Raw genomic sequence first — 14,127 nt, forward strand, 5'->3', positions numbered from 1 at the left:
TTACTCTCTGTTTCTTCTTACAGTAATCAAGACAATCAAGAAATGTATGCTGGAGGAGGCTAATTTAGACAAAACCATTATAAAATGCCTGAGTGTAGCGTTAATTTGATCCATTCCACTGCAATTTTGCTGGTTTTGAAATATGCCGTTGTAATGTATGATTGGAGCACTCTGCTGAGAGCATGCTATTTTCCATGGCGTTTGCTTTTTGCCCACCAAGACTAGGGCAGACACTGATGACACTGGGATGACGGCAAAGGCATCACCCTGTTTTAGTCATAGCCCAAACCAACTACATAAGTAAACAGAATAAATACTGGTGCAGCAAGCTGTGCTTGAAACACAACTTCAAATGAAGAAAAAGAAATGCCAAAAACCTTAAGAATCTTACTCTGTCGTGTGGGGGCACCATCTGGTTGATCTGCAGTACCACTGTTCTCCTTCTGCTCCTCGTCCTCCACCATCTCCTCTTCCCCAAATATATGGATTTCATGCCTTGGACAGTTAGGAAGGAGAGCTGCTGCATTTGTAATGGTGGCCTTGGCAGCCTCCACCTCCCAAACCATTGAACCCCGACAATTAATACTGACCCAGAGACATTTGAGGGAGGAAAGGAGGCTAATGCCAAAATCAAAGTTGGCTCCATATGTGGATAGTGTATCATGTACAACAAATCTAAACCAAAGCCGGTTGAGCCTTGGCATTGCACCTGCTTCAAATATCAGGCTCATCATTCCCTTCTTCTTTTTCATGTACATAGAAGGGCGGAAATGGAAATCCTCGAGACACTGGAATCCATTGGGGCTGATAGTGAGCGATTCCTGCGGGTATTCTGTTGTGAAAATTTGGAGACAGCGTAGAGCAGGCAAGTCTTTGAGCACATCTACATCTCCACCTCCCACTTCTTCTATAAAAATAACCAAGTTGGTGAGTACTGAGAGGTAGGATATCCACTTTGGGAGCCTAGTGAAAATTGGGATGTTGCTAGACATCTGCACATGACATGGACGAGGGCACAATGAATCAAACAAGAAATCCATAGAACAACGTTCCGTAGTGTCAATCCTTAGGGAGTGGAGGTTTCTTTCTCCTAGATTACTGAAAGATGAGATCAAAGATTTCTTAAAGCTTCCTTCATCATTAATTGCATTATCACCACACCACTTAATCCCAAGCACCTTCAGTTTGGTTAGGTTTCCTAACTGCTGCACAACTTCTGGTGAGTTTTTGCTTGCATCCAGCATCGAGAGCTCCTCTAGAGCTGTCATGTCACCAATCCCATTTGGCAATCCTACACCATTAGGCACACATAGGCGCACTAATTGGTGTAGTTGAGCAATAGTTGCTGGCAGTTCTTTTATTCTTGTAGCTCTGAGATCGAGTGTTTGCAAATGTTGTAGCCTTCCAATTTGGCTTGGGATCTTACCAATATTACTATTATAGAGACTTATATACCTCAAGTGGCTCAAACTTCCAATATTCTCAATGTCTCTGTCCTCTAGTGTAGGACAATTTTGTATATCTAGGACTCGTAAAATATGAAAATTCAAGAGAGATGGTATCTTCCCAACATCACCAAATACAGTAAATGACCGAACTTGAGACAAACTGTTTGCCCCTAACCAGAGACTTTGTTCTGCACAGTTTCCCTGGAGTGATAGACGCCGAATTTTGTTAACCGAAGGTGTCAACTTATGATTATCCATTATAGTGACAAAATTTTCTTTAACTGATAATGATATAATAAGATCAAACATTATATCATGTACCCGGCAAGCTCTTGGCCTTCCACTGTAGTCAGTGCCTACTGGTTCGATCATGTTTCTATTGATGAGCTCACCAAAGTAGTTTTCTGCAGTATCCTCTAAGCGTTGTCCTTGTTGTTCTGCAATAAATCCTTCAGCTATCCATTTCCTAATTAAACACAACCGCCCGATCACATGATCTTCTGGAAATATGCTTAGATCCAAGAAACATATCTTCAAATAGTGGGGTAGATCAGAATAGCTAAGAAACAATATTCTTTTAACAAGTTCCAGCTGATGATCTTGTTCATTTGCAGATCCAAGAGAATTTCGCACCCTCTCCCACTCCCTTTTACAGATTGGTTTAGTTGCTAATAGGCTAGCAATATTAACTATAGCTAGTGGCAAGCCATGACATTTTCTTAGTATATCATCAGTAACTTCTTTCAGTTCAAGAGGGCAATCATCTTTGTGATAGAAGATCCTTTTCAAGAACAAGCTTTTTGAGTCATCGCTATCAAGGGGCATCATAGGGTAAATGTATTCTTTGTGTGGAATGCTGCAGTATTTAGCCACATCTTCAATTCGCGTAGTTGTGATTATTTTACTTGCATTATTGTTTTGGGGGAAAGCACATTGTACTTCTTTCCAAGCTTGTTTGCTCCATAGATCATCAATTATGACAAGGTACCTATCAGGCAATTTGTTGAAGATGAAGCATTGCATTAATCGCAATCCAAAATAACCACTAAATAAATAAAGGAAACTTGATGTAAGGGTAGATAAGGAACTATGGACTCGATAAATTTGCATATTGCCATACTTGCATACATGAGCATCCTATGATATAGACTTCAAAAATCTACATGTTACTGCTAAACTTTAAAAACAGATCCAAACACCCAAACATATGCTGCCACTTAGCCAACAGGGAATTCGCAATAGTGTGCATATTATTTGGAAGGTACTTTGTCGAGCAGTGCCAAATCCAGTACTTGAAGTGTGTATGCTGGTGTGCTTTAACCATTTTTTCAGGGGCCAAGTCTTCAAGTCTGAATGATGTTTTCTGATCCTTTCTTCTATAAAAAGGTATTTTGATCTATCAAGTGTTGGGCATTCTGCAGTAAGCTAGGGGAAACTCAGTTGAACCTGAATATATGTCTTGTTTCAAGCACATTGAGCCATTTCTTTTGGAGAACTACCTATTTTTATTTTTATCTCCAAAAGTTTTCTATCCAGAAAAAAATATGTATACCTGTTTGATTTTTTTAAACTTTTATTGTGCATATGCACACAAGTGAATGGAGTATATACAAAGAGACACCCAGAGCAACAAATTCAAAAATTTCCTTGATAAATCAGTCTAATTTTGTTTTTAGTTGAACTTTAAGTGCCTTTGTAAAGAGAAGGCAGATTTCATATGTCATGATGTAGCTAATGCATATGCATGCTATTGATCATTGTAACATAAAAGACATGTTTCTTTCATGTATTAATACGTACCTTTTATTTTGAAGGTAATCTCTGTTCATCTTCACAAGCTGTGAATATTCTAATGTTTTGAGATAAAGATCTTCCTGTAACCTTGCAATGTGTTGATTTTGATCTTCTGTAATTGGGCTACTCTTAAGAAACTGCAATAGTGTGTCACTGAGGATCTTAGTGACATTAGGGCTTCGGGTCATGGAGACAAAGGCTGTGCAGTTAAATTGACTTTGAACCTTTTGGAAGACCTGATTAGCAAGTGTTGTCTTGCCTAATCCCCCGAATCCCACAATTGAAACAACCTTGCGCTGTGTGTGCAAACTAATGCCATCATTGAGCCATTGGACAAGTTTGTCTATTTGTCTATCTATACCCACGAGTCTATCTGCCTCCTCATATAGTGCAGGCAACCTGGGATCGATTGCCACTGACTTTGGAGATAAGGTGGATGGATCGATCTTATACCTTTTGCGCCGATCACTAACCTCCATCACGCGTTCCTTCAGCTCATTAATCTGAATACCGATATGATAATGTGCTTTCAGAGTGATGACCTTGCTTATGATCTTCTGGATGAACCCATTGCAGGTTGCGACATGGCCAAGGCGGTGCATGAAGATGTCAATGCAATCCTCGACATCATATGACAGCTCCCTCAACTGACCCATCCACTCCTTTACTTGCAAGCTTGCTTCCTCCGACTCGGACACCATCTCTAGGGTGGTGCTCATGCTTCTTAGTTCTTCTCGCAGAAAGATGACCTGCCGATGGACGCCTTGGAGGTTGACATCCTCCCTCTCCAACAGGCTGCCGAGCCTACCGAGGAGGGGGTTCATCACCCCCATCAGAGCACTCGCCGTCACCCCAACCATCTCTTCCTGTGCACTCTATAGAAGTTAGCAAGAAATTTGCTGTAACGGGTACTGGAATGACGCTTGGATCTCTTATAGCCCAGCACTTGTCATGCGCAGGAAGTTTCGTCCATGCTACCAACGCGTGTACTGGAAAAAATAAAGAGGCTTACCAGGTCAAATATTGTCAGCGTGGTCGTGTAGGTTCAGAAAATCACTAGAAGTTACCTTATGCGTCGTGGAATTTAAGAATACACCACAGCTTGTTCTACGCGATTGCTACACCGTACCAGGTCTGCTAACAACTGCAATCAAAACAATCCCTCCATTTTCTGTACATATGCCTTTTTTAGAAATTGAGCAGTGAGTCTTTCTTAACTTTACTGTTGATAACTACAGAACGTAAAAATAACTATCTAGATCACTCATGTGTGCAATACTATTAGATTTGTTATGACATTTAGTGCATAATGTTTGGATCGGGATAACACGCGACCTGTCACGCAAAAACTCAACGCGCGACCCCCCTCTAACCAGTCACATGTGGGTACATCGAGCAATTATGTGCCGGCACCTGTCTGAAAAATCATCAAGTGCTTCACGCGTAGCCCCTCAACAACGATGTTGATTTCACGCGTAGCCCCTCAACAACGATGTTGATTTCGCCTATGACGTTGGTATTAATAAGTAGACACATTTTCTTTAAATGATCATAACTCTGTTAACGATCATCTGTTTTTAAATCCATTTGTACCGTCGCGTTTCTAGTAATAAGATCTACAAAACTAGATCCATATTTGATATGTTTTGAAGATATTTTATATAACTAGCAACTTATATTGATTATATAGTAGCAACTTATGTACAAAGTGTGTGATAACTTATGTATTAAACTTATGTATAGCTATGAAATAACTTTTATAGATATGGTGTAATAACTTATGTACATGTAATGTATCAATATAGAGATTATGTATCAACCTTTAATCTTATATTGTACATCTACTCGTCCAATAGGAAATTTATATAGAGATAAATATACCCACATATGAAAAGGATGTGTAACAACTGTGTGCAAACAGTATAACAACTTATATAGTATATGCTTGTAATGTGGCGACTTATTTAGATACTTTAGGGTAAGCAATATGACAATAAAATTATTATTTCAGCAATTTATGTGCATAATTGCAATTTATGTGCATAATTTGTTAAGAGGTTTACACATAAGTTGCTACATGCTTAATACATAAGTAGCTAATATATATATTCAATATAAGTTGCTAATACGTAAAAAAATATTTCAAAACATATGCATATGGATCTTATTTTGTAGATCCTATCATAAAGAAATACAGTGGTGCAAACGGAATTAAAAATGGACACTCCAGAAAAAAATTATCACATCTTTTAGAGGTGAAACCAGGAAAAAAAAAGGCGTGGGCCACAACAGCCCACTTTTCCCATCATGCCGCAGAAGGCCACATCGGTTAGGCGCTCATGGGCTTGCGCGACCGATCGTCAAATAAATTTTTTCATAATATTTTATACCTTGAGCTAGATTTATTATCAAATTATCATTTGAAATTTATGTTCAAAGTTACTTAGTGAAAAGTGAAAACCATGTCTTGACGCAATTCAAAAACATCGAATACTTGTTAACAGAGGAGTATATTTTTCCTTGTGACATCCTTTGTCATTTTTTTGTCAATGGAATAACAGGCAACCGAAGCAAAAATGTCATAAGGTGTATGCTATACTGGCGCCTGTTTAGGTGACTCCAATCTACTGGTCTTACGGTCTTCTTGAAACAATTGCCTAATGTACCGGTCTTAAGGTCAACTATTCAAAATCATGCACTGCCCCTTTCGATGTCCCTCCTGACGGGGTCTTCTGTAAAATTGGATTACTTCCTTCCACTGTCCCACATGCTGATGGAAACTGGACACCAATCCAGCAAAGACTCAAGTAGTCAATGCCAAGTTTTAGGTGATTCCCGTCCTGAAAAGCCAAAGAGAAGTTAGTAGAAACTGAGAGAAGTCTAAAACAACATCAACTTGGCAGTAGTTGTCACTGTCCAGCGAAGTATTCATACCTTGAGAGTTGAAATAATGGAGTCACCACTGGCACTGTCATAAACAGCCCCTGCGTCGTCCGTGACGGGCGACTCGGGTGGCAACCCTGACACCCGCTGCCGCCGCTCCCCGGAAGGCTTCCCCAGCCTCTGCTGCTGCTTGAGAAGCCTGCTGGAAGCCTAGCGAGTGTAACATCTCTGGTAATTAGCAAAGCAAATCAAGAGTAATCAAGCAAACAAATCACACTACACTCAAATTTGCCACTTGTCAAATTTCAAATGCACCTTAATTTTTTAAGTGTTGAAAACCCCACAAAAAGGTTGAAAGGAAGTCAATAGGGGCAAAACAAGAATCCAAAGGTGAAAACAAGAAAATTTAGGAGGAAAGAGTAGAAAACAGTCCAAGTTCAAAATGTCAAACTCTAAAGACCTTTCAAATTCACTAAGTGTTGAAAATGTCAACTTTTGACCGATATAAAAGTTGTAGAACTTTTGAAAACAAACAACTTTTGTTATTTGAGATTTCACTGATTTTGAGTGGAAGGCTTTCAATTTTTGAATCAAAATTCAGCAAAATTTAGGGGAAATTCAAAACAGCCAAGCTGGTGTTCCACCAATATTCCAACCGTTTTATCTCAAATTTGGTTGAGAATTTCACCCATAGGCTTCTGTAGAAGTTGAAGAGTATGGTTTGAACTACAACTTTTATATATGGAAATTTTTGAAGTTTGAATTTGAATTTTGGAGAAAATCAGCCCCAAACATGCTGCCTATGCACACCACCGCGAATGCACATGCACGTGATCGCGCACGACGTGTTGCGGCACGCCACGTCGCGATGGCCCCTTGGTGCAGTGCGCCGGCCACTCGCTGCCGGCGATGGGACGGGACGTCCCCGGGCGCTCGCCCAATCGCGCACCCGCGCCATCCCCCTCCCGACCGGCTGATCTTTGCCGGCCAGTGCCCAGCGCGCGCGCCATGCCCTCCGGCAGATGCCCGCTGCCACGTCGCTGCTCGCCGTTGGCCTCCACCACCCGGCCAATGCCTGCCAGCGAAATGACAGCACGAGCATGCCTCCCAGCCACTCTGCACACGAGACAGACCAGATGCCCATGGTAAAGATCACTCCCTGCCACTCACCAGCCGCGCGCCCACGCCCCAGCACCACCGCGGCCAACCGCCGAGCGTCCCGGCCTGCTCCGCGAGTCGCCGGCCTCCCCGTGCTCCCCGGTGGACCCTAGCTCGCCCTCGGCACTTGCTGAACCGCCCCATACCCCTCTGCCGCTATAAAAGGCACTCCCCACCCCTCGTCGGCGCTGCCCCGCCATAACCGCCACACCGGAGCACTGCCGCCGCACCCTCGTCGTGGAGCCATCCCCTCCGGGCCTCCCCGCTGCCTTCTAAGAGCAACTCCAAGAGTATCCTAAAAAATTCTTCCCCAAAACTATATATTGGGGGTTCTCCTAACAAAAATTTCCCCCAAAAACATATCAGTCCACAGCAGATCGCTAATAAATAGCCCCCAATATTTCAAACACAAGCCACGTCATCGTATTGGGCCCATCGGAAGGGACGCGCGGGCGTGCGGGAATCAGGATTGGGGGAGGAACGTCAACGCTAAAATATACGCGGTGGCAGACTGTTTTTTAGCGTCGCTAAAAAATTGGGGAAGGTTTAGGTGGATTGTTGGAGTTTATTTTTTCTCTCTTTTTTCCTAAAAAAGGTATTGGGGGTAAGATTAGCAGCCTCTTGGAGTTGCTCTAAGCCACCTAGTCGCCCTCCCGTGCACCCCTGCAGCTCCTCGAGCAATTTCCCGGCCATCCCCGTCACCACCGGTGCTGGAGCAGGAACCCCCTCCACCGCGCCTGAAGCTCACTGTCGCTAGCCACCGCCGGTCACCCTTCGCCCTCGACCTCCACAACGCACCGATTTCGGTGAGCTGCTGACCACACCTGTGCCGTTCTTTCACCCCCTCCCCGCTGGACTTCGTCAGGATTTCGCCAGCAAGCTGCCGGAGAAGCCAAGGGGCATATTGCAAGCCTCCAAGTCTTTGTAGGGTCTAAACCATAAAATGGCAGGGCCTTTCTATGAATGTTTAAAAGTTAGGAGGACCCCTCTGTAAACGTATTTAACCTTTCTATTTTAAAATGGAATAAAAGGGCTGAAACTTTGAAAAGGTGTAGGAAATTGTAGAAAAATGCTAAAAATGCAAAACCAATTTTGTTGGACTCCAGATGCTGTCTAGTTTCACTAAAAAATAATTTTGGACATGTCACTATTATATATTTCACTATAGGATTTATTTTGTGTAAAAGCCAATAAATGCCTTATAAATCCTAGAAAAATGAGAAAAATGCGAAACCACTTATGTTAGTTCACTCTCGACATGCTTGTTCTAGATATGTAATTTATACTACTGGTTTAAATGATTATCTCACTATTTTAAGTCTAAATGCTTAAATGCTAAGTTGTGTTGGTTTAAAATTTAGAAACAGGATGACTTTCCAAACGAATGTTGAGCAACCCCAAAATGACCCCGTCCTTCTTTGTGAAGTCTTAGTTGTTAAAACCTTATATGTGTACACAATCACCATCAAGTCAAGCATGAGTTCTAAATCGCAACACACCTTACTTTACTAAGACATAAAAGTTTAAAATCTTGTCTAGGTGAATGTGGCTGAAAAGAAAGAAAGGGTTAAAATCTTGTCTAGTAAATCTTATGCATATGCATCTCGTGTAGAAGCTAATATCACTAACGGTACGTAAGAGTTGGTTTCGGAAGCTGAAGAGGAACACTCGGATGCTGCAGTGAACTTGATCGAGGCCACGCAAGACCCGAGCCAAGCTTCGGAAGAGCCACAGGCTAGTGTAGTACAAGAACGCAAGCCTCGGAGCCTAACCCTAGTTTCCAAATTATGCAATACTTATGTTACTTATGTTTGTGCATTAAGTTCATAGGAGTTGCTTGAAACCTTAGTTGCATGCTTCTAGTACCCATGACTTGAATACTAGCATGATAAGTCGAGTAGTTGCTATGCTAAATAGGGACATGGTAAAAGTTGAGTGTTTTCCTATCACTCGCGAGCTATAGGAGTTGCCTATTTACTTATGTTGGAATCATAAGGTTGACAGGCGGGGCTTGGTAATATGTTTTGGAACTGGTGGATGCCCCATCTGTATAGAGGAAAAACTGCTAAGGTTGAAACGTGTGGGAGTCTTTGTCAAGTTTTTGAACGTGCTAAACATATGCTGAGAGTATGGGGAATCAGTAAGCCTAGTACTTGATTGAACTAGTGTGGACCTTTACCCCACTCTCTCTGGAACTGGGTTCCCATGCAACCTCATGTGGGTACATGTGCAGGCATGGTACAACGTCGTTCCGGGACCGTGGGGCATTGTATCCAAGGGAATTGGGCTCTGGACAAACACCGCGAATTGACGGGAACCGTTGATATATGCGAACCCATCGCAGTAATAGCATATGTCGTGTGTTTAGGTCCACCTTGCAAGGTTAAGAAATCCAATTCGAATTGTTTGCTTCTCACAATTTGGGACTGCTTGACCTCTTTTCCTACATTGAGTAAGAAGATGAATAATGATGATGCTTAATATTGATTGTTGATTAAATTACTTGTTCTACCATGCTTGCTTAGAATAGGTGCTTACCTAGAATGGTTAATCAACTTGAACTTGATGCTAAAACTTGAAAGTAAGGATCCACTTTAGAAGCTTTTGGCAAAACAAACCCCTCAGCCAAAAAACCTTGCATGTCTAGGAGTCGGTGGATTAGATACCACCTGATGGGTAAGTCTTACGGAGTATTAAGTATACTCAGCCTTACTTGTGGCTATGTTTTTCAGATAATATGGATGTGAATGACTAGGTTGCTAGTGTGACTTGGGTGTCCCAAATCCCTCCGGGATGGACGGTTGAGTGGGACCCATCCTCGATCGGTGAGGATCGTGGTGATTGATATCATGGCAGGCTTCACTATGGTATTATGTATCGACGTTAGAACTATTGTTATTTTCTGCTGCTGTTGAACTCTGAACCACTCCTTTATGCATTTGAACTCTTGGTTGGTTATAACTTAATTTGGGACCTGTAATATGTTATCTGGATTATTGTAATTTCTGGACTCGTCTTCATGCGAGCTTGGTATGCTTGTTTTGATCTGAAACACGTGGTTGTATCGGGTGAAACTCGACAGACTACCATCTTAATTCGATTAAAGTATCTATTTGGATTTGAGGCGATGTTGAGCACACTTTAGCTGGGTTAATTTGGGTGGTTCTGCCACAACGAGCTTCGAGGATAGTGGTGACTGGGCCATCTTTGCTCATGGTGACATCTTGACCGATGGGCAGCGGCCGGGTGCGATGGGCAGCGGAGGAACTCCACCAGCTTGGCAGTGGCCGGAGGTGGCGTCCAGACCGTCGGATCCAGTCGGAGAAGGCTAGTGACAACTGGATCTCCTCGGTGATGGCACCACCCCTCTTCTTTCTCCTTCGCTCCCCTGCTCTCCTCTCATCCCCGACCTAGGTCATCTCGATCACTGCCGCTGGTTGCCGAAGCTACCGGCCGCTAGTCGTCCTTCGCTGGATATGCAGCCTCGAGGCCTAGATCTGCACTCTCCCAGGCTCGGGGGCCCGTCTTCCTCCCATCGTCGAGGTGGCCCCCGCAGCTTGGGGTGGTGGCAGCGACGGTTTCTGGACCTGCGAGACTGGGAGCGGGCGTCGTGCCCTTCCTCGCGCCTCGCCGCGCTGCTCCGGGCCGCCTCCCTCCCGCCGCACCTGTCGTGGGTGCTACCCACGGAGCTGCTCCGGCGTCGCCTCCGTCGAGGGGCTTGAGGCCATGGCCACGTCCTGCGGCCGCACGACTGACGTCGCGACTGATGCTGTGGCTCGGGGCTGCGCCGATGACTCCACTGATGCTGCAGGGGCTGTGGGGTTGCTGGCAGCGGGCTGCAGCGACTGCGTGCTGGGGCGTGGCGGCTTGCGGCGGCCGCATCGAGCGGGCATGGGTGAAGCGGCCGCCGTGTCTGGGGGGGGGGGGGGGCACTGCCGCTTCTATGGCGTCCGCTCTAGGCCACGGCGCCTCACCGGGGGCTGCTCCCCCACCTGCAGCAGGGCCTCGTCGGCCAGCCTGTCACACCCTGAAATTTTGGGATTTCAGGATGTGATTAGAAAGAACAATTGAACAATAAATTTTCTTATAATTTTAAAATTTTTCCAACATTTATTTTCTTTACAGAAAATATAGTATAGGAAAAGCAATTGGTGGTTTTTCTAAATTAAGTAGTGTTATTTTGTGTGAGTTGCATTCATGCCGATGATCTTGGTGTCTCTTGAGTGAAAAAAGTTTTAAAAATGCATTTAGATATTGATGAGGTTCTTCCGAGATTGAGCTCAATCCAATTTCTTGAAGGCTTTAAAACCCCTTTTCACGAGCTCCGAATATTTATTTGGATTCCTCGTGTCCCAATCTATCTCTAGGAATTTTCCTAGAATTTTTAAGATTTTCAGAGTATTTTTCGTGGCTTAAATGAATTATCTAGATTTTGTGGATTTTTATTTAGATAGAAAATTAATTCTGAAAAAAAGGAAACCTATCCTACCAATTTGGGCTGAGCCTGTGGGCTTGACCCGCGTTGGCCCATCCAGCCCGCCGAGGCCCATCGGACGCCGAAGCCGCCGCCGTCGAACCTCGACGTGCGCAGGCACAGGTCCCTGCACCTATAAAGGCTGCTGCTCGAGCCCCAGGGTCCCGAGCTTCGCGCGCCGCCACTGCCACCGCTCGCATGTGCGAGCCGCGCCACCATCGCCAATGCCGCTGTCGGGCACGCCGTGTCGCCCCCTCGTGCCTCGCATGCCCGAGCCGCGCCGCCTACCCCTCACGCGCATGACTTTCGTCCGCCTTGCTGCCTCACCCGCCGCTGTCTTGTCGCCTTGCCGTGTTGCGGATGTCGCCTGGAGTGAGAGGAATAGAGCCCCGCAGCTGTTCCGACTATCGCCGCCGTCGCTTCACCTTTGGGGCGAGCCAGCATCATCGGTAGCTTCCCCTTACCGAGCTGCACACCCGCCTCCTCTTCTCGTCATCATCCCGTCGCCGGAGCATCGCCGGCTAGTGAAGTCCAAGCCGACCGCCATGTTCCACCGCCGCCCAACCAAATCCGAGTCGGAAACCAGCCAATCCCGCACCTCTCCGCCACCGCCACCTCATCCTCCTCTTCCAATCCCCATCCTCGCCGCTGACCCTAGGCTGCTGGAGCGCCGGCGAGTTGGCCGGTCAAAGCCGCCGCAAGCCAGGAGGAAGAAGAAGCCCCACCCCTTATACGTTTATGCCCTTGGAGAACCCTGTAATGTTTGGCCTTTTCTTTGTGTCTTGTGCATCTTACAGATAGCCCCCTGGAAAGTTTAGATGCCTGCCACTTAGTCCAAACCGAGCCCTTTTGCAGATCTAACCTAAAGGTTTTACCTATTCACGAGCACTGTTCCATGTGTCTTGTGAATCTTCCTTGCTAGCCCTATTATCTACGGTTAATCACGACTAGACCCCTGAACCTTGTTTCATCCACAGATTACACGTTTTAGCTTCGTTTCTATCCGTTCAAATTGCGTTAGATTCATAACAACATAAGTTACACGTTAGTGGTGATGTTTTCCATCATTGCATATGTTTTAAGATCAATTTAATATTAATCTGGTTAGTACCTATTAAACATGTTGTCTTTAATTCAAAGCTATTTAGTGTTAATTTGATTAATGCTTACTCTTAAATATTTTTCCAATTAAAAGCTAATTAGAGATATACCTCGGCTTTTTATAAATTAAACTCAATTTGATTAATGTGTATTAATTTTTTTTATAAATAAAAGCTACATAGGATATATATGGAGTTTTCATAATTAAATGTTAATTTGGCTAATATAAATATAAATGTATTTTTGAATTATATTTGGTTAGTTCAACCTGAATCATAAAGTTATACGCTTAGATGCTTTTACATGCTGCTTTTAAAAATCAAATGTTTAATTTGCTTAAAATTGTCCTTAAATATTTATAAATAAAATTGGACCAACCTTTACGTCGTCTTCTCGTATTTAAATATGACTTGATTAATTCCAACGAAGGACACACCCGTGGCTACCGGCCATCAGTGCCCTCACCGGCCTCACCCGCATGGTCGTCGGGAGGCGCTGCATTGGCGGCAGCCGGTCATGGCGGGTGCATCCCTCGGTCCTTCAAGTTGTAAGGTTTCTCATTTCTCCGATGGTCGCTCCTCGTCATCGACGTCTCCTTCCCCTTCCTCCTTTCCTTCTCTCTACCCCTCCTCCCTTCACCCGACCGCACACTGGTCGTGCTCCGGTCGCTACCCTTGGTCACCGCCTTTGCTGTTGATTTCCCTGGCGGGCCTCTGCCGGTGCCCTCCCTAAGACCCATATGCTCCTCTCTCCCTCCCTTCCCTCTCCCCCTCTTCCCTTCACCCCACCGCTCCCAAGTCATGTTACGGGTTCTCCCCAAGGTCGCCGCCCTCGCTGGTGGTCTCCTCCGTCGGGTCTTCCACCAGATCTAACCCCTTTGACTCGGATCCATCGCTCACTCTTTGTTGCCGATGGTGGTCGCTCCTGGGGCCATGCCTCCTCCAGGCGTCTTCTTCGCTGCTAGGGTTTGCCATGTTTTTCCTCCCCATGTTGCTTCAGGGTGCCGCCGCCGCCCTGTGCGGCTACCTCCGCTACGGGTCATCCCCGATCATCGTCATTGAGTGTTACTGGGTGGGGGGAGGGCTTTGTTTGCACCTGCATGTGCCCTTCTGTTCATGGCCTTGTGTTGGTCTACAGGATACCCTTTTCCCAAACTTTCTGCTAGGTCTTCGAAGGTGTGTTTGCGGTGCTTGGTTGTGGATTTCACGAGCGAAAGCTCTGCCCGGTGTTGTTTGGTGCCGGCAATGGCTACATCCGTGGGTGTATCTC

The 14,127-nt window shown here is 45.0% G+C and overlaps 1 protein-coding gene across 1 annotated transcript; it reads right to left on the minus strand.

Annotated features, from left to right (window-relative positions):
• Nucleotides 1-504: 504 nt before the first annotated feature.
• Nucleotides 505-4,496, minus strand: LOC101758834 (disease resistance protein RPM1). The gene is made up of 3 exons (XM_022827754.1): nucleotides 3,249-4,496; nucleotides 587-2,436; nucleotides 505-554 (listed from the first exon to the last, which is right to left on the minus strand). The coding sequence occupies exons 1-3, from the start codon at nucleotides 4,100-4,102 to the stop codon at nucleotides 505-507; spliced, it is 2,754 nt and encodes a 917-aa protein (XP_022683489.1). The 5' UTR covers nucleotides 4,103-4,496.
• Nucleotides 4,497-14,127: the final 9,631 nt, after the last annotated feature.

The sequence above is a fragment of the Setaria italica genome, chromosome VI (genome assembly GCF_000263155.2).
Source record: "Setaria italica strain Yugu1 chromosome VI, Setaria_italica_v2.0, whole genome shotgun sequence".
Lineage (NCBI taxonomy): Eukaryota > Viridiplantae > Streptophyta > Magnoliopsida > Poales > Poaceae > Setaria > Setaria italica.

Bases quoted from the DNA above. Each gene is read 5' to 3' on its own strand.
- LOC101758834 (XM_022827754.1), bottom strand. From the start codon at position 4,102: ATGGTTGGGGTGACGGCGAGTGCTCTGATGGGGGTGATGAACCCCCTC. The intron at 2,437-3,248 runs GTACGTATTAAT...ATTGCCTGATAG, and splicing joins GATTACCTTCAAAATAAAAG to GTACCTTGTCATAATTGATG. The intron at 555-586 runs GTATTAATTGTC...ATGGTTTGGGAG, and splicing joins CCTCAAATGTCTCTGGGTCA to GTGGAGGCTGCCAAGGCCAC.